The 26,738-nt window shown below is 47.6% G+C and overlaps 1 protein-coding gene and 1 pseudogene across 1 annotated transcript in view; one reads left to right on the forward strand and one right to left on the reverse strand.

Moving 5' to 3' along the window:
* Positions 1-26,738, forward strand: part of LOC144695499 (zinc-binding protein A33-like) — a 519,682-nt pseudogene that overhangs the window by 51,169 nt on the left and 441,775 nt on the right.
* The window catches only part of LOC144695435 (regulator of G-protein signaling 3-like), a 195,866-nt gene that overhangs the window by 16,106 nt on the left and 153,022 nt on the right, over positions 1-26,738 (reverse strand). Inside the window, exon 2 of the mRNA XM_078566323.1 lies at positions 24,763-25,326. Within this exon, the coding sequence (XP_078422449.1) occupies positions 24,763-25,326 (564 nt within the window). The remainder of the gene's footprint in view (positions 1-24,762; positions 25,327-26,738) is intronic.

The raw sequence follows: 26,738 nt of genomic DNA on the forward strand, positions 1-26,738 counted from the left end.
CCCTCTGACAGTGCAGCACTCCCTCAGTACTGACCCTCCGACAGTTTAGCACTCCCTCAGCACTGACCCTCTGACAGTGCAGCACTCCCTCAGTACTGACCCTCTGACAGTGCAGCACTCCCTCAGTACTGACCTTCTGACAGTGCAGCACTCCCTCAGTACTGACCCTCTGACAGTGCAGCACTCCCTCAGTACTGACCCTCTGACAGTGTAGCACTCCCTCAGCACTGACCCTCTGACAGTGCAGCACTCCCTCCGTACTGACCCTCTGACAGTGCAGCACTCCCTCAGTACTGACCCTCTGACAGTGTAGCACTCCCTCAGCACTGACCCTCTGACAGTGCAGCACTCCCTCAGTACTGACCCTCCGACAGTGTAGCACTCCCTCAGCACTGACCCTCTGACAGTGCAGCACTCCCTCAGCACTGACCCTCTGACAGTGCAGCACTCCCTCAGCATTGACCCTCTGACAGTGCAGCACTCCCTCAGTACTGACCCTCTGACAGTGCAGCACTCCCTCAGCACTGACCCTCTGACAGTGCAGCACTCTCTCCGTACTGACCCTCTGACAGTGCAGCACTCCCTCAGTATTGACCCTCTGTTAGAGCAGCACTCCCTCAGTACTGACCCTCTGACAGTGCAGCGCTCCCTCAGTATTGACCCTCTGTTAGAGCAGCACTCCCTCAATACTGACCCTCTGACAGTGCAGCGCTCCCTCAGTACTGACCCTCTGTTAGAGCATCACTCCCTCAGTATTGACCCTCTGTCAGAGCAGCACTCCCTCAGTACTGACCCTCTGACAGTGCAGCACTCCCTCAGTATTGACCCTCTGTCAGAGCAGCACTCCCTCAGTATTGACCCTCTGTCAGAGCAGCACTCCTTCAGTACTGACCCTCTGACAGTGCAGCACTCCCTCAGTACTGACCCTCTGACAGTGCAGCACTCCCTCAGTACTGACCCTCTGACAGTGCAGCACTCCCTCAGTACTGACCCTCTGACAGTGTAGCACTCCCTCAGCACTGACCCTCTGACAGTGCAGCACTCCCTCAGTACTGACCCTCCGACAGTTTAGCACTCCCTCAGCACTGACCCTCTGACAGTGCAGCACTCCCTCAGTACTGACCCTCTGACAGTGCAGCACTCCCTCAGTACTGACCTTCTGACAGTGCAGCACTCCCTCAGTACTGACCCTCCGACAGTGCAGCACTCCCTCAGTACTGACCCTCCGACAGTGTAGCACTCCCTCAGCACTGACCCTCTGACAGTGCAGCACTCCCTCAGTACTGACCCTCTGACAGTGCAGCACTCCCTCAGTACTGACCCTCTGACAGTGTAGCACTCCCTCAGCACTGACCCTCTGACAGTGCAGCACTCCCTCAGTACTGACCCTCCGACAGTGTAGCACTCCCTCAGCACTGACCCTCTGACAGAGCAGCACTCCCTCAGTACTGTCCCTCTGACAGTGTAGCACTCCCTCAGCACTGACCCTCTGACAGTGCAGCACTCCCTCAGTACTGACCCTCCGACAGTTTAGCACTCCCTCAGCACTGACCCTCTGACAGTGCAGCACTCCCTCAGTACTGACCCTCTGACAGTGTAGCACTCCCTCAGCACTGACCCTCTGACAGTGCAGCACTCCCTCAGTACTGACCCTCCGACAGTTTAGCACTCCCTCAGCACTGACCCTCTGACAGTGCAGCACTCCCTCAGTACTGACCCTCTGACAGTGCAGCACTCCCTCAGTACTGACCTTCTGACAGTGCAGCACTCCCTCAGTACTGACCCTCTGACAGTGCAGCACTCCCTCAGTACTGACCCTCTGACAGTGTAGCACTCCCTCAGCACTGACCCTCTGACAGTGCAGCACTCCCTCCGTACTGACCCACTGACAGTGCAGCACTCCCTCAGTACTGACCCTCTGACAGTGTAGCACTCCCTCAGCACTGACCCTCTGACAGTGCAGCACTCCCTCAGTACTGACCCTCCGACAGTGTAGCACTCCCTCAGCACTGACCCTCTGACAGTGCAGCACTCCCTCAGCACTGACCCTCTAACAGTACAGCACTCCCTCAGCATTGACCCTCTGACAGTGCAGCACTCCCTCAGTACTGACCCTCTGACAGTGCAGCACTCCCTCAGCACTGACCCTCTGACAGTGCAGCACTCTCTCCGTACTGACCCTCTGACAGTGCAGCACTCCCTCAGTACTGACCCTCTGACAGTGTAGCACTCCCTCAGCACTGACCCTCTGACAGTGCAGCACTCCCTCAGTACTGACCCTCCGACAGTGTAGCACTCCCTCAGCACTGACCCTCTGACAGTGCAGCACTCCCTCAGCACTGACCCTCTGACAGTGCAGCACTCCCTCAGTACTGACCCTCTGACAGTGCAGCACTCCCTCAGTACTGACCCTCTGACAGTGCAGCACTCCCTCAGTACTGACCCTCTGACAGTGCAGCACTCCCTCAGTACTGACCCTCTGACAGTGTAGCACTCCCTCAGCACTGACCCTCTGACAGTGCAGCACTCCCTCAGTACTGACCCTCCGACAGTTTAGCACTCCCTCAGCACTGACCCTCTGACAGTGCAGCACTCCCTCAGTACTGACCCTCTGACAGTGCAGCACTCCCTCAGTACTGACCTTCTGACAGTGCAGCACTCCCTCAGTACTGACCCTCTGACAGTGCAGCACTCCCTCAGTACTGACCCTCTGACAGTGTAGCACTCCCTCAGCACTGACCCTCTGACAGTGCAGCACTCCCTCCGTACTGACCCTCTGACAGTGCAGCACTCCCTCAGTACTGACCCTCTGACAGTGTAGCACTCCCTCAGCACTGACCCTCTGACAGTGCAGCACTCCCTCAGCACTGACCCTCTGACAGTGCAGCACTCCCTCAGCATTGACCCTCTGACAGTGCAGCACTCCCTCAGTACTGACCCTCTGACAGTGCAGCACTCCCTCCGTACTGACCCTCTGACGGTGCAGCACTCCTCTGCATGTGTGTGTATGTGTCTAGGGACAAATTTCCCCCCTGTTGGGGAAGCGGAGTGGGGTGGGGGGGGCGGAAGAGTGAGCAGGAGGGCTCCTGACCAGTGCTCCCAATTGCGGGGGGTTGGGGGGTGGCATGCTGCCATTTTATGTGACGTCTGCCAGGAAGCGCTGTGCACTCCCTGTGCGGCCGGTGGGTGGAGGGGAATTCCCTCAGCTGGTGGGGTGCGCTCTTTTGCCGTTGCGTGTGAAATAACGCACAGATCTCCCTGAGGCAAAGTGCTGCCTCAGGGGGGTCGGCTCAGATTTTCAACTTTCAAAAATGCAGTTTAAACATATCCCCCGCCATGTTCCCTCACGTGACACTGTCGCATGAGTTGGGACACGTCCATAACTTTTATTTAAACCTTTCATCAAAATGTAAATACCGCCCGTGGATGAGGTTTCATGTTTTTTCGGGTGGCTGCCTGGGCCACCGGCCTCCCCGCCAACCTTAAGCTTGGACGGGCAGGTCCATGAATGAGCTGAATTGGTTTTCTAATGGCCTCAACAGGCCGTTGACAGGTCGGCGGTCCGCATCTAACTCAGCTGAGCCCCCGCCGACCTGAAAGTGGAAATGAAGCGAGGTGACGTCGGGAGTTCCACCTAACGTCATCCCGCATCATTTCGCACTCTGGTGAATGGGCCCACTCGCCGACTGGAAGATCCTGCCCTGTGTGTGTGTGTGTGTGTGTGTGTATGACCTGTCTCTCCAACCCCCACCCGCTACCCCTAACCCCCCACCACCCCCAATCCCCAGTTACACCGGGAACTTAGGCTATTTTCTCGAAACAGAAACATTTGCAGGCCTGTGCAGCAAGAGAGAGTCAGGCTAATGGGGCTGTTCTTTCAAAGGGCTGGCTCGAGTGTGACGGGCCGAGTGGCCTCCCTGTGCGCTGTGTGATTCTCTGCTTCTGAACACCACGCCTCATTGAAGGCCTGTGCAATCGGGAAGGCAGGGAAGAGAAATGGAGGGTGGCGAATGGTGAGGCTGGATATAAATAAAGGATGGCCGCTACATTCGATTGGTGACATCTGCAGGAAGTGGTGTTTAACTGGGATACGGTGGAGGTGAAGTTATTGATGGGAACCTTCTGTTGGAGGTGAGGCTGCAAACGCCAGTGACTGATAAAAGATTTAACCGCACTGACAGCCCATTAAAAGCTGCTCCCTCCTCAGGCTTTGTGCTTTCCTGTAAATTAGAATATTAAATTTAAATCGCGTTGATCCAATGTGCTTTCCCCCTCCCCCGACCAACTCTCCCCACCCCGCCTGTGTTTTTATGCGTGGAGATGAGTTATTTTATTGCAGTTATCAGTCGTGCTTCACCTGGCTGTCCAGATTTATCAGGCTGCAGCAGGAGATTGCAAAGTCAGGAGGGAGGCATTTATGATGCTGCTGACCACCTTGGGACACTCCCAACACGTCACAGCCAATGGAGTGTTGCCTTTGCTTTAACATAGGGAGAAGCGGCTGACAAATTGCACACAGCAAGATCCCAGGTACAGTGATGTGACAATAAAGGCTTGCATTCATGTAGCGCCTTTCACAGCCTCCGCATGTCTCGATGAAGTGCTTTCCTGGAAGTGTGCTCTTCTTGAAAACGCCAATTTGTGCATAGCAAGCTCCCACAAACAGCAATGTGATAATGGCCAGATCTCCCGTTAATTTAATGATGTTGATCGAGGGATATTGGCCAGGGCATTGGGGATAACTCCCCGCCCTCTTCTTCAAAATCATGCCCTGGGATCTTTAACGCTCACTTGCGAGGGCAACGGGGCCTCGGTTTAATGTCTCATCCAGAGGATATCGCTTCTGACACTGCAACACTCCCTCAGTACTGCACAGGGAGGGGCAGCCTGGATTTTGTGCTCAGATGTCTGGCGTGGGGTTCGAACCCACGACCTTCTGACTCTGAGGTAACAGCGCAGCCCATTGTGTCACAGAAGACAGGGGCTGCCATCGCTGACTGGGTGCGTTCCTGGGCCTCTTATCATGTGACCCTCACTCCCATCTTCCCCGCCCCTCAATTCTGCCATTTGCCGACTAACATGTTCGCCCAATTTCTCTCAGCCAATCAAAGAGCGGGCAGACTCTTTGTTTGCCAATTGGTTAATTCCAGACTCTCAGTAAAACAGCCTTTTCACTTTCCCATCTGCAGTAATTTTACAATAAGCTACCAGGAGCACAGGTTTTATTTTTTTTAAACGGCCCACTATGATTTTCTTCGTGGGTATTGCTCACACCAAAGTTCAGTCGCTGGAGACTCCAGGGCAATCCTGGAGAGTTGGGAACCCCGCTCCTTGGTTCTGGCTGAGAGACTGGAGATAGAGCCATTAACCTGTCACTGCAAGTCAGGAAGAAAATCAGCTATTTAATCTGTGCAACCTCGTCCCCACACCTCCACACCCCCCACCACCCCCGCAGCTCCAATGCCCACGCACCAACTCCCCCTCACTCCCACCCATCCTGCTGCAATCGAGAGCCAGGCTGCTGTCTCTCAGCTCACTCGCCTAGACACCCAGATGTGGGCTGAGAAAGTGGGATTTCTTGAACTAGTCGACCATATGGGGCATCACTGCCCAACCTGATGTAAAGTTACACACACACACACACCCACACACACACACACCCACACCCACACACACCCACACCCACACACACCCACACCCACACACATGCAGGCCTGTACAAGTGCACCGACACGCATGCCCACACACACACACACACCCACATGCACACACACCCATAAATACATGCCCACCATAGCCACCACCATGCAAACACCCGCGCCCACATACACGCCACATGCACATACACACATGCACACACCCACATGCCCACACACATGCCCACATACACGCACACACCTTCACACACCATGCACACCCATATGCACATGCGCGCACACACACACAACACACACATATACACACACACGCTTACACACACATACACACACACATACACGTATGCGTAAACACACAGACCTGCCCATACACGTACAGTAAGTTAAACCCTTTAGTTGCTACAACACCAACAATTCTCCTTCACAAAGTATCTTTAGGGCAGAGAAACAGTGTCCTACAGATTTGTATCCTCATACCAACAAGGTATCAACAAGTTGGATGAAGGAATCGAGAATTTTCTATCAAAGCTATTAGGTGGCATTAAGTTAGGAGGCACAACAAACAGTGTAGGTGGGAGTTATGAAGGGGCATTGAATGATTAACTGAGTGAGTAAAACTGGGGCAAAGCTGAGTGCGATGTGGAAAAGTGTGAAATCATCCACTGCATTGAAGGAGGGAAAATTGGAATATATAGAAGAGGCGAGGAGTTTTGGAGGGGGAAGTTTACAGCGCCTGTACGCACAGATCACCGTGGACAGGTAGAAAAAGTGATGAGTTTACTTTTTCATGGGAGGTGGGTGTTGCTGTAATGCCAGCAGCTCAGAGTCAGTCACATTGCTGTGGACCTGGAGTCACATGTAGGCCAGACCGGGTAAGGATGGCAGATTTCCTTCCCTCGAGGGGCATTAGTCAACTAGATGGGTTTTTACAACAAATGATGATGGCTTTACCTTCATCATTACTGAGACTAGCTTCATATTACTGATTTTTAAAAAATTAAACCTGTTGTTTTGGTGAGGTTTGAACCTGCGTCCACAGTACATTAGCTGGGGCATTACTAGCTCAGTGACATTACCACAACACCAGCCACCATCTCCCCCAGCAGGTTAATGGGGGCGTTGGCCTTTTATATCAAGGGGGCCGGAATGTGCTCAGTTACAGTTTTTAGAGTTGGGGTTTGGTCTCCCTCACACTGCGCTCATTTCTGGGCAGTGCACCTCAGGGGTGATACCCTGGACTTGGAAAGGGGACTGCACTGGAGCAGATTCACCAGAATATGAAGGGGCTTAAAGAGTTAAAATTATGAAGACAGGTCACATAGATTTGTCTTGTTTCCTCCGACTGCTGGAGAGTGAGGAGAGGAGCTTAAACTAATGAAACAGTTGCATAGGTTTGATAGAGAGAGACGATTGGTCCAGCTGAAGCGCATACAGAACATAAGGTAAAATTAGGGCCAGGCCGTTCACATCAGGAGTACAAGTCAGGAAACAGCTCTTCACACAAAGGGGAGTGGGAATCTGCAAGTCTGTCCCTCCGGAAAGTTTTACTGGGGTTTAACTGGAGCTTTAAAGGATGAGACCAACAGATTTTTACTAAGTAAGGGCATCGAGAGGACATCTGTGGAGTGGACCGGCTGTAACTTGTCGTTCAATGGAGTTGGTTTTTTGAAGCACTGAGCTGCATTTTGCTGGGTTATCTCAACCACCTATCTGTACAGCCCACGTGAACCCAGTCAGCGTGTAGCTGTCGATATGGTTCAACATTACCTGTAATTAGAATTCAGCTTCCACAATGATATGGAAGGAAGGCTAGTATTTAACTCACTGCAGAAATTGAATTATAGTTCTCCCTGGGGAATGAACTCGATCAATGATTGGTTCCCCCTTCCTCCACCCCTATTGTAATGTTTGGCGGCAGATCAATGAACACACACCACAGGCTACGTGACTAAAGCTACCTCCTTCCTAGAAACGAGTCCAGCTTGCTGAAGCCTTTCTTGTGAAGGAGGTATCCCTTTAAATAGTTTCCCTTTGGTGCTGTTCCTGTTGCTGCTTATTCGTGGCCTCATTAACTAGACTCCAACGCACTCCTGGCTGGTCACCTGCATCCTGCCCCTCTGTAAACTTGAGCTCATCCTAAACTCTGCTGCTCATGTCTTAACTCACAGCAAGTCATGTTTACCTACCACTCCTGTCCTTGCTAACCTGCACGGGTTCCCAGTCAACCAACGTCTTGATTTTGAAATTCTCATCCTTGTTTTCAAATCCCTTCATGGCTTTGTCCCCCCCACCCCTCTGCCCACCCCCACTCCTCCCTCCTCCAGCTCTGTCGTCTCCTCCAGTCCTGCAACCCTCCGAGATATCTGCGCTCCTCTAACTCTGGCCTCTTGAGCATCCCCGATTTTAATCGCACCACCATTGTAGTTGCCTAGGCTCCGGGCACTGGAATTCTCTCTTTACATCTTTCCTCCTCTCTGCCTCGTTTTCCTCCTTTAAGGCTGTAACTCCTTAAAGCTTAGCTCTTGGACCAACCTTTTGGTCATCTGACGTAACTTATAGGGCTCGGTGTCGTACTTTGAGCGCAGCCTTACGTCCCCTCGTGGCAGGGGTGGGGCAGGAAAATGAGGCGAGCCCTTCACAATTCCATTGCCTTTGGCAGGACTGGAAAATTCTGCCCTTTGTCTTCTAAAGCTCCTGTGAAGCACCTTGAGATGCTGCATGATGTTAAAGGCGCTATATAAATATAAGTTGTAGTTGTCACATTCCTGCTACCTGCTCTGAGGAAGATTTTTTACTTGGTTTCACAGGAGAGAGAAAACTCCTACACCCTTCAGACTGTTCTCTGTTTTCTCCCTCGCTCATTCTCTCTTTCTCTCTCTCTCTTGTTCTCTCTCTCCCTGCTGGTATTAAGGGATGTTAGACAGCACAGGCCATGTTTGGATGTAGGTCCGAGGTGAGGCGATGAGGGGAATGATTTTTTGCCACACAGCGAGTTGTTGTGATCTGGAATGCACTGCCTGAAAGGGGGCGAGGGGTCAGATTCAAGAGGAAACTTCAAAGGTGAAATGGGATAAACAATTAAACAGGAAAAATGTGTTGCGGGCCACGAGGGGGAAAAAGCAGGCTGGGGGTTGGGACTAATTGGAGAGCTCCTTCAAAGAGCTGGCTCAGGAAGGATGGGCCGAATGGGACCCTGGCACATCCCTGATTTTAATCGCTGTACCATTGATGGCCATGTTCCCAGCTTCCCTAGGCCCTAAGGTTCTATACAACTCCAACATGACCTCCCTACTTTTGTAATCTATGCCTCGATTGATAAAGGCAAGTGTCCCATATGCCTTTTTCACCACCCCACTAACATGCCCCTCTGCCTTCAGAGATCTGTGGGTATCAGGGAGAAAACTCTCCGCTGTTTGGAGTCATACCTGGCACAAAGGAAGATGGTTGTGGTTGTTGGAGGTCAGTCATCTCAGTTCCAGGACATCACTGCAGGAGTTCCTCAGGGTAGTGTCCTAGGCCCAACCATCTTCCACTGCTTCATCAATGACCTTCCTTCCATCATAAGGTCAGAAGTGGGGATGTTCACTGATGATTGCACAATGTTCAGAACATTCGTGACTCCTCAGATACTGAAGTAGTCCATGTCCAAATGCAGCAAGACCTGGATGATATCCAGGCTTGGGCTGACAATTGGCAAGTAACAGTCACACCACACAATGACCATCTCTAACAAGAGAGAATCTAACCATCACCCTTTGGCATTCAAGGACTTTACCATCGCCAAATAAATACTGTGGCTACAAGAGCAGGTAACTCACCTCCTGACTCCCCAAAGCCCATCCACTATCTACAGAGCACAAGTCAGGAGTGTGATGGAATACTCCCCCCTTGCCTGGATTAGTGCAGCTCCCACAACACTCAAGCAACCCATTTGATTGGCACCCCATCCACTACCATCAACATCCACTCCCTCTACCACTGACGCACAGTGGCAGCAGTGTGTACCATCTACAAGGTGAACTGCAGAAGTTCACCAAGGCTCCTTCAACAGCACCTTCCAAACCAGATGACTCTTACTATCTAGAAGGACAAGGGCAACAGACGCATGGGGGCACCACCACCTGGAGGTTCCCTTCCAAGCCACTCACCATCCTGACTTGGAAGTATATCGTTGTTCCTTCACTGTCGCTGGGTCAAAATCCTGGAACTCCCTTCCTAACTGCACTGTGGGTGCACCTACACCACATGGGCTGCAGAGGTTCAAGAAGGCAGCTCACACCCACCTTCTCAAGGGCAATTAGGGATTGGAATAAATGCTGGTCTAGCCAGCGATACCCACATCCCATGAAAGAATAATAAATCGATATAATGTCTTAGATCATGCTTAGATTAGGATGAGCGGTTTCAGGTTTCAAACAATAGGAAGATTATTGAGGTAATAGAGAGGAGTCATAATGCAGGTTCACTGAAACTATATCAGGGTTAAAAGGGTTAAATTGTGCGTTGGGCTGAATAGACTAACCTTATGTTGTATTCCTTTGGGTAAGGTGTAAGGAGTGATCTAATCAAGGTGTTTAAGATGAGTAAAGGGTTTAATAAGTCGATCTAGAGAGTCTATTTCCTTTGGTAGGGAGAGTCTCATATAAAATGGGCTCATTCAGAATGTAAAGTTAGGAAGGAGCTAGCTAGAGTCAGGAAACACAAAGAGGAGTGGAAATCTGGAACGTTCTTACCCAAATTACCTGCTGAGTTTGGGAGTCAATTTAAAATTTCAAAACTGAGATTGATAGGCATTTGTCCAACAAGGGTATTAAGGGTTACAGAATCAAGGCAAGTTAATGGAGTTAAGGATACAAATCAGTCATCATCTAATTGAATGGGAGAACAGGCTTGAGGGGCTGAATGGCCTCTCTCTCTGTTCCTGTGTTCCTAATGGAAAGGATACAGTGCAACCTCACTAGGATGCTGCCTGTTAAGATGAAACACGGCTGCGAAGATAAACAAATAGTTGGGGCTGTTTCCCTTTGAAATGAGGAGATTACGGACACATGGGCATCACTGGCCAGGCCAGCATTTATTGCCCATCTCTAATTGCCCTTAAGAAGATGGGGGTGAGCTGCCTTCTTGAATGCAACTGAGTGTATCTTGTTAGACCGTTTCAAGGGGCATTTAAGAGCCAACCACATTGCTGTGTATCTGGAGTCACACATAGGTCAGAATGGATGAGGACTTCCCTTTCCTGTAGGTTACCCATGGACCAGAGGAGGCTTTATGGCAATCCAATAGCTTGACTGAGACTAGTTTTTTATTTAATGAGCTGAATTTAAATTCCCCAGCGTATGGGATTTGAACACATGTCTTTTTGATCATTAGCCCAGGCCTCCTGTTTCAGTAACATATGGACTGCATGTTAGCGATTGAAAGAGGGATAGTGTTAACATTTAAGACTAGGCTAGAGAGAGATGGTGCAGTCGTGGTAATATCACTGGACTAGTAATCCAGAGGCCCAGGGGGGCATCAGTTCAAATCCCACCATGGCAGCTGGTGGGATTTAAACCATTGGAACTCCTTCTGCCAGTTGGAAAGGGGTCAGGGGTGTGGTTTACCACGTGGACCCCACAGCAGTGGCTGCTATCACATGCATTGTTGGTTCTGATGCCTCTCTAGTCAGCTGAGTTTGAATCAATTAAGAGCTATGCATTCTCACACTGGACCTGTGATTTAAACTTCCCCCAAGGTTAGCATTTGATACTTGTGACTGGAGATGCCCCCAGCTGGAATTATGATGGGAAAATCAGTGTAGCTGTGTAACACACAGGAAAACAGAGTTGCCTGGCAACAGTTCACCCAGATACCAATCTAAAAGTGATTGCTTGCGGCCTCCTTAAGCTGGGTCCAACGTGTTAGGGCTTCGTACAGCTGGGTTAGCCCAACTGATAGATAATGGGACCCTTAATGGGGTTGACTCTTAACTGCCCTCTGAAGCGGCCTAGTGAGCCATTCATCTCAAGGTCAGTTAGTGTTGGTCAACAATGACTTCCACATGCCATGAACGAATTTTTAAAAAAGTGTCGGTTGAAAGGAAAGGGACATGGGAACAGGGTAGGTAATTGTACTGAGGTGGCTGCTTGTGTCGAGGAGGAAGATTAGCACAGAATGGCTGGGCCATACTCCCCTACACTTCTTGGACAAAAGACCAGAGCTGGTCATCAAGGCATGTTGCAAATACAGGCACCGACAGGACCCATTAACTCTGCCGCTGGCTGTATTTTCTGAGCCTGACAGGCTTTTCATTGTCTGCTATTCCTCATGCATGATGCATGACCTCCTCTCAGTCGATTGAATGTGAAAGGGAATGATAACCTGTGCTGCGAATAGAACCCACAACTACCAGTGCAGTCCCTAGCATCAAACAGCAGGAGCAAGAAATGCATCAGCCAAGAATTAAAATTAAAATGATGTACTGGCCAGCTCAACAAAAACCTCCTTCAATAAAAATGTCAATCTTTGTGCTGAGTGAAAGATTTAATCCTCCCTGACTGATGTTTCGATCGTAAACGCGATTGCCAGAACAGCCAGTCACCTTGACCATTTTTCCAGCTTTGTTTGGTAATACAGAATAATGCAGTGCTCCACGAATTACAACCTGGGATTGCTCAGCTTGTCCAGCGATTTGTTCTCCTTCAAGTAGAGAGGGTGAAAGGGAAGCTTTAATGGGGAGTATTCAAATGACAAAAGGCGTTTGATTGAGCAAATAAGGAGAAACTGTTTCCACTGGCAGGAGGGTCAGATGCAGACGGACAGGGTGAGTGTCAGGCTCATGTCCTCTTTCCCGTCCTGTACAACTGTACTGGGTAAGTGACCACCCTGGGCATTTCATCAGCCAGTGGATCAATAAAATTAGTTTCTTGTTAAAAGTTTTTTCAAACAATAGCAAATGCAATTTATTCATTAACGGTCCCTAAACATCAGATATGGTTTATGTCAGCAATTAATTGTTCAATTTATCTTTACATCCCCCTCACTAATTTTCAGCCTCTCTGCTCCCTGCAATTGTCGGCTGGTGTTTGGTTCATTTGTTATCATCTCCAACTGGCCATGCTTTATGTGTGAGTATAGACAACAAAGGTCAGCAGAAGGTGATTGGTGGCTTTGGTGGCAAACCCAACCCTATCCTCCTCTTAAAGTCAACACGTACGCGTTTTCCAGCGCTAGGCATCAGCTGCAGCTCAGTTGGTAACACTTCCTGTCTCGGGGTCGCGGGTTCAAGTTCCACTTCAGAGGCATGTGTCCATGCCAGCCATCAAGCACCTATTTGTTCTAAACAAAAACAGAATTACCTGGAAAAACTCAGCAGGTCTGGCAGCATCGGCGGAGAAGAAGAGTTGACGTTTCAAGTCCTCATGACCCTTCAACAGAACTGAGTAATATTAGGAGAGGGGTGAAATATAAGCTGGTTTAAGGTTGGGGGGTGGGGGGAGAGAAGTTGGGGGGGTGGGCGGTTGTAAGGACAAGCAAGCAGTGATAGGAGCAGGTAATCAAAAGATGTCACAGACAAAGGATCAAAGAGGTGTTGAAGGTGGTGATATTATCTAAACGAATGTGCTAATTAAGAATGGATGGCAGGACACTCAAGGTACAGCTCTAGTGAGGGTGGGGTGGAAAGACTAATAGGGCATTAAAGGTATAGATTTAAAAATAATGGAAATAGGTGGGAAAAGAAAAATCTATATAAATTATTGGAAAAAACAAAAGGGAGGGGGAAGAAACGGAAAGGGGGTGGGGATAGAGGAGGGAGTTCAAGATCTAAAGTTGTTGAATTCAATATTCAGTCCGGAAGGCTGTAAAGTGCCTAGTCGGAAGATGAGGTGCTGTTCCTCCAGTTTGCGTTGGGCTTCACTGGAACAATGCAGCAAGCCAAGGACAGATATGTGGGCAAGAGAGCAGGGTGGAGTGTTAAAATGGCAAGCAACAGGGGGATTTGGGTCTTTCTTGCGGACAGACCGCAGGTGTTCTGCAAAGCGGTTGCCCAGTTTACATTTGGTCTCTCCAATGTAGAGGAGACCGCATTGTGACCAACGAATGCAGTAGACTAAGTTAGGGGAAATGCAAGTGAAATGCTGCTTCACTTGAAAGGAGTGTTTGGGCCCTTGGACGGTGAGGAGAGAGGAAGTAAAGGGGCAGGTGTTGCATCTTTTGCGTATGCATGGGGAGGTGCCATAGGTGGGGGTTGAGGAGTAGGGGGTGATGGAGGAAGAGTGGACCAGGGTGTCACAGAGGGAACGATCCCTACGGAATGCCGCCAGAGGGGTTGAAGGGAAGATGTGTTTGGTGGTGGCATCATGTTGGAGTTCAACAACTTTAGATCTTGAACTTCCTCCTCCATCCCCACCCCCTTTCCATTTCTTCCCCCTCCCTTTTGTTTTTTGCAATAATTTATATAGATTTTTCTTTTCCCACCTATTTCCATTATTTTTAAATCTATACCTTTAATGCCCTGTCAGTCTTTCCACCCCACCCCCACTAGAGTTGTACCTTGAGTGTCCTGCCATCCATTCTTAATTAGCACATTCGTTTCAATAATATCACCACCTTCAACACCTCTTTGATCCTTTGTCTGTGACATCTTTTGATTATCTGCTCCTATCACTGCTTGCTTGTCCCTACAACCACCCCACCCTCAACTTCTCTCCCCCCGGCATCCCCCCCCCCCCCCCCCACCCCACCTTAAACCAGCTTATATTTCACCCCTCTCCTAACTACACTCAGTTCTGTTGAAGGGTCATGTGGACTCGAAACGTCAACTCTTTTCTTCTCCACCGATGCTGCCAGACCTGCTGAGTTTTTCCAGGTAATTCTGTTTTTGTTTTGGATTTCCAGCATCCGCAGTAGTTTTTTGTTTTTATCTCTATTTATTCTAATCCCATTTTCCAGCCCTTGGCCTGTAGCACTGTATGCTATGGTGTTTCAAGTGCTCTTCTAAATACTTCTTAAATTTTATGAGGGTTCCTCCCTCTACCAGCCCTAAATGAGCACTTGAAACACCATAGCATACAGGGCTACAGGCCAAGTGCTGGAAAATGGGATTAGAATCAGGCAGTGTGTTCCAAACACCCTCTAGGGGAAAATTTTTTTTCCTCAAATCCTCTCTAAACCTACTGCTCCTTACATTAAATCTATGACCCCTGGTTATCGACACCTCTGCTAAGGGGAAAAGTTTCTTCCTATCTACCCTATCTATGCCCCTCATAATTTTGTATACTTCTATCAGGTCCTCCCTCAGCCTTCTCTGTTCTAAGGAAAACAACCCTAGCCTGTCCAGTCTCTCTTCATAGCTGAAACGCTCCAGCCCAGGCAACATCTCGGTGAATCTCCTCTGTACCCTCTCCAGTGCAATCACATCCTTCCTATAGTGTGGCAACCAGAGCTGCACACAGTACTCCAGCTGTGGCCTAACTAGCTCCAACATAACCTCCCTGCTCTTATATTCTATGCCTCGGCTAATGAAGGCAAATATCCCGTATGCCTTCATTTAACCACCTTATCTACCTGTGCTGCTGCCTTCAGGGATCTATGGACATGTACACCAAGGTTCCACTGATCCTCTGTACTTCCTAGGGTCCAACCATTCATTGTATATTCCCTTGCTGTGTTAGTTCTCCCAAAATACATCACCTCACACTTCTCAGGATTAAATTCCATTTGCCACTGCTCTGCACATCTTACCAGCCCATCTATATAGCGCTGTGATCTAAGGCTTTCCTCCTCACTATTTACAACACCACCAATGTTCATGTTATCTGCAAACTTACTGATCATACTTCCTATATTCATGTCTAATTGCCTTAGGAAGGTGATGGTGAGTTGCGTCCTTGAACTGCTGCGGTCCATATGAACATGTGAACGTGGAGCAGGAGTAAGCCACTTGGCCCCTCAAGCCTGCTCCGCCATTTAATTAGATCATGGCTGATCTGAATGTAACCTCCCACCTACCCCTGATAACGTTTCACCCACTTGTTAATCAACTCTGCCTTAAAAATATTCAAAGACTCTGCTTCCATCATGTTTTCAGGAAAAGAGTTCCAAAGGCTCACAACCCTCTCAGTGAAAAAATTTTGCCTCATCTCTGTTTTAAATGGGTGACCCCTTATTTTTAAACAAGGACCTCTAATTCTAGATTCTTTCACAAGAGGACATATCCTCTCCACATCCACCCTGTCAAGACCCTTCAGGGTCTTAAAGGTTTCAATCAAGTTGCCTCTTACTCTTCTAAACTCCAGTGGATACAAGCCTAAGCTGTCCAGCCTTTCCTCATAAGACAACCCGCCCATTCCTGGTATTGGTCTAGTGAACCTTCTCTGAACTGCTTCTAACGCTTTTACATCCTTCCTTAAATAAGGTGACCAATGCTGTACACAGTACTCCAGATGTGGTTTCACGAGTACTCTGTATAACTGAAGCATAACCTCCCTACTTTTGTATTCAATTCCCCCTTGCGATAAATGATAACATTCTATTAGCTTTCCTAATTACTTGCTGTACCTGCATTCTAGCCTTTTGTGATTCATGACACTCCTGACTTGGAAATATATCGCCGTTCCTTCATTTCTGCTGGGTCAAAATCCTGGAACCCCCTTCTTAACAGCACTGTGGATGTACCTACAGCACATAGACTGCAGCGGTTCAAGAAGGCAGCTCACCACCACCTTCTCAAGGGCAATTAGGATGGGCAATAAATGCTGATCCAGCCAGTGAAGCCCACATTCCACGAATTAATAAAAAAAATGCACTAGGACATCCAGATCCCTCTGAATCTCAGAGCTCTGCAATCTCTCAACATTTAGATAATAAGCTTCTTTATTATTCTTCCTGCCAAAATCGACAATTTCGTACTTGCTACGTGTGGTGTAGGTACACCCACAGTGCTGTTAGGGACGGAGTTCCAGAATTTTGACCCGTGACAGTGAAGGAACAGCGATATATTTCCAAGTCAGGATGCTGAGTGGCTTGGAGGTCATGGTGGTGTTGTTCGAATGTATCTGTTTCCCTTGTCATTCTAGGTGGTAAAACTTGCATGTTTGGGAGGTGCTGAAAGAGGCTTGGCAAGTGGCAGCAGTGCATCTTGTAGATGGTACGCACTGATGTCACTGTGCATCTGTAGTGGAGGGAGTGAACTATGTGGATGTGGTGCCAATCCAGCAGGCTTTGTCCTGGATGGTCTCAAGCTTCTTGAGTGTTGTGGGAGCTGCACTCATCCAGGCAAGCGGAGAGTATTCCATTACACTCCTGACTTGTGTCTTGTAGATGGTGGTCAGGCTTTGGGGAGTCAGGAGGTGAGTTACTCGCCTCAAGATTCCCAGCCTCTGACCTGTTCTTGTAGCCACAGTATTTATATAGCTAGTCCAGCTTAGTTTCTGGTCAACGATAACCCCCAGGATGTTGAGGGTAGCACCAAGGGTGTCCTGCAGAATTGCTAGTGCGGTCTTTCACATTAGCCATGAAACAGGGACTCTGTCTGCACTTATAACTAAACATAACAGATCCCACCTCTGCTATTTGGAGGAAGAGTAGATGATGTAAAAGGTTAACATCAGGTGCTCCCTGATTCTGATGTAACTACTGATGGAACTATGATGCAATGTCACATGACTAAGTAACTGTGGTCTGGAGAGAAGCAGGAGTACAACCTTGTGTAGGGTACTCAGATAGATTGGCCTGTAAATAAAGAAGAATGGTCTTTACAAATAGCAGTCCATGGTAGTATTCCTAGGGTAACAGGCAGACTCCCAAAGAAACCTCATCTAGACCCCGAACTCAAGATGTAACAGGGAGGGGCTCCTCAATGCCCTGAACTAACATTTACTCCTCAATCAATGTCAGTGAAAATCAGATTACCTGGGTCATGGCTGTTTGTGGGAGCTTGTTGTGTACAAATTGGCTACTGTGTTTCATGCATTGCAATGGTGAATATATTTCACTGGCTATAATGTGCTTTGGGATGTTCTAAAGTTGTGAAAAGTGCCATATAAATGCACATCTTCCTTTCGGGAGATACCTTGTTCCGGGGGGTGTCTTAGCGCTTCTGTTCTGACACTGCCAGCCCACGATCAATTTACTCAACATAGCTAGTCTTCCCCTTCTTCTGTTAAATAGCGGCTAACTCCTTCTTACTGTATGAGTCTCAGACATTAGCTGAGACAACAGGGAGTCCTAATATTTCAGTGAATTTAATAATGCAATGAAATTTATTTAATAGCAGCGAGTGAATCCATGCCCTGAACACATGGCTGATTCCCAGAGGCTTTTAAAGAGACAAGTGCTCTCAAAAGGTTCACCTGGCCATAAACAGAAGACTGAGCAAAGAAAAGAAGGCACGAGTTCCTACATTGCCTTCCACAAACTCAAGACACCCTAAAGCCCTTCACAGAAAATAAAATTAAACAGAATTATTATCGTTTGGCAGTACAGAACTTGAGTGTTGATGAAAAAAGAGACATGTCAAAGCTTTTCATCTGGCACTCATCAGGACACTTCGCAAGGATACCAATATAGGGGGAAAACAACAATTTATTCTGTATGTGAAGAGAGGGCTGATTCGTTGGCATGTGGACTCTGATTAGTAAGGGCGTTGCTATGGAGAATGCACCAGTGATGGTGACTGACAGTTAACTGCCAAACATTGTTTGAAATTTAAAGCAGGCAGCTTGACCCTCATTGGTCAAGGTATTGCCCTGAGGAATGAGTCAGCGAACGGCTGTCACTTATTTGTTTAGCTGAAACAGGTGTAATGTATACATGTTCTTTCTGTCTGCAAAGAACAGGGCCCCGTGTATTAATATATGTAGCTTCCAGTACACACAAATGTGCCGCACCAGAAGCCCAACTGACAATCTTAAATTGGTTGTCAGAGTAATTCTTAAGATGCTGAGGATTATTTAGCAAATGTTGTCCAATCGCGGAATTGCATCTAATGTTGGACATTGTTTTTTGAGTTTTGCAAACACGGGTTGGTTAGGCACAGTCAGTACCTTGCCCATTGCGAACAAAGGCTAACTGTCAGTCACCATCACTGGTGCATTCTCCATGGCAACGCCTCTACCAATCAGAGTCCGCTTGCCAACCAATCAGCACTCTCTTCGCATACAGTATAAATTGTTGTTTTCCCCTCGTACTGGTATTCTTGTGAAGTGCCTTGATGAGTGCAAGACGAAAAGCTTCAACATGTTTCTTTTTTCAGCGATACTCAGAATGATTGTTTTAGACCAATATATGGACACTGACTGGTAGGTAAGAACCCTTGGTCCTGTCAGCATACCCCACACAATTGTACGTTCTTGTGTACCTCAATATCTACACTCTCCACCCCAACCCCAAACCACGTGATTCCCTGGGAAAGTCGAAAAACCAGGGAAAATAAAACTTGGGACCCCTCCAGATGGTCGAGACTAGCCCGGGGAAGCACCCTGGCCCCGAATTCCCGACAGTGGTGATCTCTGCCCCAAATGGAACGAAAGCTGAGCCCTTGTTTTTTGATGCGGTGCACGTTTCACCAAATGGCTTCCATCTCCTTGATGCTTCTGCTTCTCCCTCCAGGTTTTAGTGGCAATGAAGTGCGCTTTTATCTCAAAGCAGGGCGCTCCAGTTGTCTCGCACATTCCTTCTTTCCACATTAAGCTGTTGCCAATGGTCACCACACTGGTGGAGGGTCATACGCACTCGAAATGTTAACTCTGTTTCCCTCTCCACAGATGCTGCCAGACGTGCTGAGTCTTTGCAGCATTTTCTGTTTTTGTCTTGCCTCACTGGCTGATAGGCCAGCAACACCAACCTAACCTGATTCTGGAAGGAGTGGATGGATGTTGAAGGTGCCGGACGGGGCACCAGTCACGCAGGGCTGCTTTGCCTTGGATGGTTTCGAGCTTCTCGAGTGTTGTTGGAGCTGCACTCATCCAGGCAAGTGGAGAGTATTCCATCACACTCCTGACTTGTGTCTTGTAGGTGGTGGACAGGCCATTTGAGCACCAAATTCAATGTGACACATCAGTGCCATGCTGGGACCAGTGTTGTATTGTCAAATGTGTCATCTTTCAGATGAGATGTTAAACCGAGGCCCTGACCGAGCTCTCCAGTGGATGTAAAACATCCCATGGTCACTGTTCCAAAGGAGAACTGGGACAATATTTATCCCTTTAAAATCACCAAAACAGGCTCTCTGGTCATTGTCACATTGTTGTTTGTGAGATGTGCTATGAACCACCTGGCTTTGCTATTTCCAGCATTACGACAGTGACTGAACCTCAACAAGTACCTCAATGGCTGTACAGCCCTTTGGGACGTCCTGTGGTTGTGAAAGGTTCGACATAAGTGCACGTGTTCCTTTTTCTGCCTCCCCTTAATGACGGGTACACTTAGTGCCTGAAAGGTGGAGCTTTATCTAAAAGGATCCAGATCAATCTAATGCAACGTGCTCAGTGCACATTTGAAGGTAGATGGGTTCATTCACGGGATGTGGGCGTCGCTGGTAAGAGCAGCATTTATCGCTGGTCATTAGCTGCTCTTAAGAAGGCAGTGGTGAGCCACCTTCTTGAACTGCTGCAAGCTTAGCAGATTGGTAGAGCTGGGCAGCTCGCTTGGCCTTTCAGAGGAAGGTTAGAAGTCAACCATGTTGTTATGGATCTGGAGTCACATGTAGATCACAACTGGTAAAGATGACAGATTTCCTTCCCGGAAGAACATTTGAAACAGGCAACTATTTACAACAATCCCAGTGGTTTAACAGTCATCGTTACTGATACTAGCTTATTATTCCAGATGGATTTAATTAACTGAATTTAAATTCCCCTCATGCCATCGTGGGGTTTGAATTTATGTCTCTACCTCATTAGTCTAGGATCTCTGGATCACTAGTCTAGTAATTTAACCACAATAATACCATACCCACTAATCATAGTGACCTATCATCAGCACAATGAGTACCCTGCAGTTTGTTGTGATAGGAAAAATGTGTCAGACAGTGGGAAGTTCACTGTACTGAGATAAAAGCACACTTCATTGTCACTAAACCCTTCTGGGGAACCAGAGAAGTCAGGAAGATAAAAACTGTGTTTATACAAAGTATATCACATCAAAACAAAGGTCCTGCTTCCACATCACTGCAAAAACTAAGCTCAATACCGCACGAGTCACACAGCCAATGTACATTCAAGGTAATACCTCCGGAGCGCAGGGACAGTGATAGGGACTAGGTGGTCCAGTGGGTTAAGCACATGTAGTCCTTTTTTAATTCTTTCCTGGGATGTTGGCATAACTGACTAGGTCAGCATTTATTGCCCATCCCTAATTGCCCTTGAGAAGGTGGCGGTGAGCTGCCTTCTTGAACCACCACAGTCCATCTGGTGCAGGTACTCCTACAGTGCTGTTAGGGAGGGAGTTCCAAGATTTTGACCCTGCGAATGTGAGATATGGGCTTGGGGTCAAGTATGATCAACATTCCCACTGCATGTGGCTCACTAAGTAGCACTCTCACTTCTGAGTCAAAGGTCTGGTGACTTGAGCACAGAATCTGGGTTCACTCTCCCATTACTGCAGTACTGAGTGAGTGCTGCACTGTTAGAGGTACCGTCTTTCAGATTAGACATTAATCTGGAGGTCTGTCCTCTCAGTTGGAGGTTAAAAAAAAGGCACCAGGCACTAGTTTGAGATGGGCAGGGGAGCTCTTCCGTGTCCAGGACCAACATTTATCCCTCAGCAAATAGAACCATAGAATAGGACAGCATGCAAGAAGGCCATTCAGCCCATCCACTCAGGACTGGCTACTCCAGTGAGCAATCCAGCTAACCCCACTCTGCTGCTCTTTCTCTACATCTCTGCAAGTTTTTCTCCTTCAAATATTTATCCAACTCCCTTTTCAAGACAACTATTGACTCTATCTGCATCACCCTATAAAGCAGCACATTCCAAATTCTATGGTTGCATAATAAGAATCTTCCTCATGTTTACCTCTGGCTCTTTTGCCAATCCCCTTAAATTCTTGCCTTCAAGTTATCAACCCTTCAGCCCATCGGAAACAGTTTCTCTTTATTTACTCGATTTAAACTTGTCATGACTTTAAACACCTCCCTAAAATGTCCACTGCTTTAACAGGAACAGCCCCAGCTTGTCCAGTCCACCTACAACACTGCAATCCCTCATCCCTGAGCAATTCAAGTGTACCGCTCTCTACCCACTCCAAAGCCTTCACATCCTTCTAACGTATGGTGCTCAGGGACAGATACAACTCTCCAATGGGGTCCAGCTAGCGTTTTAGAAAGGTTTAGCATAAACGGTGTTTACGAGTGTCACTGATTGAACATATTGCCTGGTCAATATCACACCAAGTGCTGGTGGGAGCTTGCTGTGTGCAAATTGGCTGCTACGTTTCCTACTTTGTACTGGTTACATTTTATTAGAAGTACTTAATTGGTTATAAAGTGCTTTGGGTCATCTTATACGAATGAACAAATTAGAAGCAGGGTCTGGCCATTCAGCCCCTCGAGCCTGCTCTGCAATTCAATAAGATCATGGCTGATCTGATTGTGGCCTCAACTCCACATTACTGCCTACTCTTGATAAACTTTGACTCCCTTGTTAGTCAAAAACTTATCTACCTCTGCCTTAAAAATATTCAACAACCCTGCCTATACCACTCCCTGGGAAAGAGAATTCCACAGACTCACAACCCTCTGAGAGGAAACATTTGTCCACATCGCCACCCTAAATGGGAGGCCCCTTATTTTTAAACAGTGACCCCTAGTTCTGGTCTCTCCCACAAAAGGAAAAATCCTCTCAGCATCCACCCTGTAAAGACCCGTCAGGATCTTAAAGGTGCAGCAGAAGGAGTATAATGTGGAAAAGTGTGAACTTGTCTACTTTCACTGACACCACAACTGGAGTATTGTGTGCAGTTCTGGTCTCCTTACCTAAGAAAGGATATACTTGCCACAGAGGGAGTGCATGAAGGTTCACCAGACTGATTCCTGGGATGGCAGGATTGTCGTATGAGGAGAGATTGGGCCGACTAGGCCTGTATTCACTGGGGTTTAGAAGAATGAGAGGGAATCTCATTGTAATGTATAAAATTCTGACAGGGCTGGACAGACTGGATGCAGGGGTGATGTTTCCTCTGGCTGGGGGGGTCTAGAACAAGGGGTCACAGCCTCAGGATACAGGGTGGAACATTTAGGACTGAGATGAGGAGAAACCTCTTCACTCAGAGGGTGGTAAACCTGCGGAAATCTCTACCACAGAGGGCTGCGGAGGCCAAGTCACTGAATATATTTAAGAAAGAAATAGATTTCTGGACTCTAAAGGTGTCAAGGGGTATGGGGAGGGCGTGGGACTACGCTGTTGAGATAAATTATCAACCATGATCATATTGAATGGTGGAGCAGACTCTAAGGGCCAAGTAACCTACTCCTTCTCCTGTTTTCCATGTTTCTATGTTTAATCAAGTTGCATCTTACTCTCCTAAACTCCAATGGATACAAGCCTAGCCTGTCCAACCTTCCTCTAAAGACAACCCGCCCATTCCGGGCATTAGTTTAGTAAACTTCTCTGAACTTCTTTCTACATATCTACATCCTTCCTTAAATAAGGAGACCAATACTGTACACAAAACTACAGATGTGGTCTCACCAATGTCCTGTACAACTGAAGTGTAACGTCCCTATTTATATATTCAATTCTCCTCACAATAAATGATAACATTTTATTAGTTTTGCTAATTACTTGCTGCACCTACATTCTAACCTTTTGTAATTCATGCACTAGGATACCCAGACCCCTTTGCATCTCAGAGATCTGCAATCTCTCACCATTTGGATAATACACTTCTTTTCTATTCTTCCTGTCATTACTATCTCCATTAATATTCTTCCTTTCCAAAGTACTTACCCAGTCCCATTTTGAATGATGCTAAAGGGAGTTAAATTAGACATTGGACAGGATGGCTGTGTGGACACAGAATTGTCAGAATCTCATTCGATCCAGTTACAAGCCACAGTCAACATTCAGTTCCATTGATTTCAGTTGCACTGGATATCAAGCGTGTGATACAACACGCAGAAAATTATATTCTTCCTAATTTGTATCCCTCGTATCAAATTTCAACTCCCGTAGCCTTTGTCTCCCAGCGAGGCATTGCTTGCTGTCTGCATCAAAGATATTACATGGGACTTTAGAACACTGATGCAGGCCATTCAGCCCAACTGGTCCATGCCATGCTCCATACAACCCTGCTCCCACCGTACTGCATCTCGTCCTATGAACATATCCTTTTATTCATTTTTCCCTTGTCTAGTTTCCCCTTAAATGCTTCTAAGCTATTTGCCTCAGTGTGGCAGTGAGTTCCACATTCTTGCCTTCTTTTGAGTAAAGGAGTTTCTCCTGTATTCTCAGTTGGATTTATTAGTGGCTATCGCATATTGATGGCTCATAGTTGTAGACTCCCAGCATTAAAAATATCTACAACTTGTATTTATGGAGAACTGTTAGTGCAGTAAAATGTCCCAAGGTGCCTCACAGGAGCAATTATCAAACCAGATTTGACTTAATGAGACATTAGGACAGGTGACCGAAAGCTTAGTCAAAGAGTTTTAAGGAGCATCTGCAAGAGGAAAAAGTGAGAAAGTGGGGGCGGAGATGTGTAGGTAGGGAGTTCCAGAGCTTGGGGCTGAGACAGCTGAAGGCACGGACGCCAATGGTGGAGCGGTTAAAGCCAGGGATGCTGAAGAGGTCAACATTAGAGGAGGAGTGCAGACATCTTGGAGGGTTGTGGGGTTGGGAGAGATTGCAAAGATAGGAAGGGGTGAGGCCATGGAGCGATTTGAAAACAGGGATGAGAATTTTAAAATCATGGTGCTGCTGGACCAATAGGAGCGCAGTGGCGTGATGGATGAAGAAGAGTTTGAAATGGGTAACAAGAAGGAACAAATTCTTTAAGTATACCGGATCGAATCTCTTCACTATTTTCAGGAATCCTGTTGTTCAACACATTTTTTCTAGAGAAAAGAGTCCCTTTTCATTTTTTGCCATTCTTGTGTATGGTTAGCGGGGTTTTGCTTCCTACCTTGCGGGATCCTGTGAAGATGGAGCGCAGATGTTCCTTGGCAGCGGTCACCCTCGCCAACGCTCTCTCCTTCCTCAACGTCTTTGGTGAAGGCAAGCTCCAGCCACTCTCTGTTTTCTGCTTGCTCTTCAACTGGCTGCTGGAGATGAAGTCCCGCCTCTCCCCGTCGCACGCCAGGTTGCCATCACTGTACGTGCGCCACATGCCCAAGTCCTCCACGCCCAGGCGATAGGCCGTGTCATGGCTGCCGAGCCCCAGGCTGTCACAGCTCTTGTCCGACTCGTCGAAGCTGTCGCCGGCCAGTTGGTACAGGGTGTCCACACTCAGGCTGTACTCCTTCTCGATCCTGACCTCCGGGATGACCACCTTCCGCTCTTCCCCCGCTGCCTTCGCCTCCCTGCCGGCTGCAGCCTCCATCCCAGCCTGCTCCTTCGCCTCCTGGCAGTCGCTCGTCGAGCGCTTGCACCGCCGGAGGATTTGTCGTGTCCACGGCAGGAACTCGCAGTCCAGCAGGCAGCCTTCCGATCCCACCTTCCGCAAGTTCCCAAAGTGGCTTTTCAACATCTGCCGAGAGAACAAGGGAACACCAGTCAGATCCGGGAAGGAAAGAAAGAAGGATTGAATGATTAATTGCATTTACATAGCTCCTTTCACCACATCTGGGGGCTTCCCTAAGTGCTTTATAACCGATGAAGCACTTATGAAGTGTGTTCACTGTTGTAATGCAGGACAAACAGCAGATATTCAGTGCAGGGCAAGCTCCCACAAACAGCAATTACTGGATAATCTGCTTTTTTAAACAATTTTTGTTGAGGGATACAGAGGAGAACCCCCCACACCTTCCCTCCTCCCACCTTTCTTTTCTTAGCGATACTGGTCTTGAGACCAGTTTCCCTGAGAGGCCAGATGTGACTTTGGTTTAATGTCTCATCTGAAGAGCAGCATCTCCGACAGTGCAGCGCACTGTCAGCACCGAACACTGTACCCATCCTGCACACGATGTACTGACACAGATCTTTCACTTGGTGACCATTGTACTTCCAGTGCCTTCTGGAGATGTCTTATTTCACACAGTGAAATCTTTGCTATTTTTCAAAGCAATATTGACTTCATTGCTATTGAAAGCATCTGTCTTTTATCTAGTGCCTTTTCTTATTATTTCGCCAATTCATTATTCAATTTAATACTTGCTTCCTGTGAACCCAAGAGTTTTCTTTCTGGTCAACGAGAGACTAACCCAGTTAAGCCCAAGTATTTCATTCTTATTTTCTAACCTCCTCTCCTGAAGACAATTTAGCTCAGATGGAAAAGTTAAACAGCCGGCATGGCACCACATGCCCATTTTACACACACGGTCCGATATTCAGTTTCAGTGACGTTAATTGAGCTGATTATCTACTGCACGTTGTAACAGGTATCTGATATATGGTAATTCCTGCCTTATGCTAGCACCTGGGGCAAATCTGAACCCTAATGTCTCTGTTTACTGTAGGACACAATATTCAAACTGTGTCCTATCAGATATAGTCTCTATTTAAACAGTGTCTGATAGTAAGCAGTTTATTTAAACAGTGTCCTACAGTAAAGAGAGTCCATTTTAACAGTGTCTGACAATAAACAGAGTCTACTTAAACACAGCCTCTTTGAACAACAGCAGACAAAATTCCTGACTGAAACTATAGCAAAATCTTCCAATAAGAGCATGGCTATGTCCATGGAAATGGAGGTGTTGGAGTTTAGTTACATCATACAAATGATGTGAAAGAAATCAAATCTCATGATCTACAGTGGTGCAGTGTCCAGTCATGATGGTTTAATTACAAAGTCATCAGTTACTGTAGGAGATGGTTTAAATAGACTGTTTACTGTAGGGCACTGTTTAAATAGATTCTGTTTACTGTTGGGCACTGTTTAAATAGTCTGTTTACTGTAGGACACTGTTTAAATAGATTCTGTTTACTGTAGGGCACTGTTTA

The sequence above is a fragment of the Cetorhinus maximus genome, chromosome 21, assembly GCF_964194155.1.
Source record: "Cetorhinus maximus chromosome 21, sCetMax3.hap1.1, whole genome shotgun sequence".
NCBI lineage: Eukaryota > Metazoa > Chordata > Chondrichthyes > Lamniformes > Cetorhinidae > Cetorhinus > Cetorhinus maximus.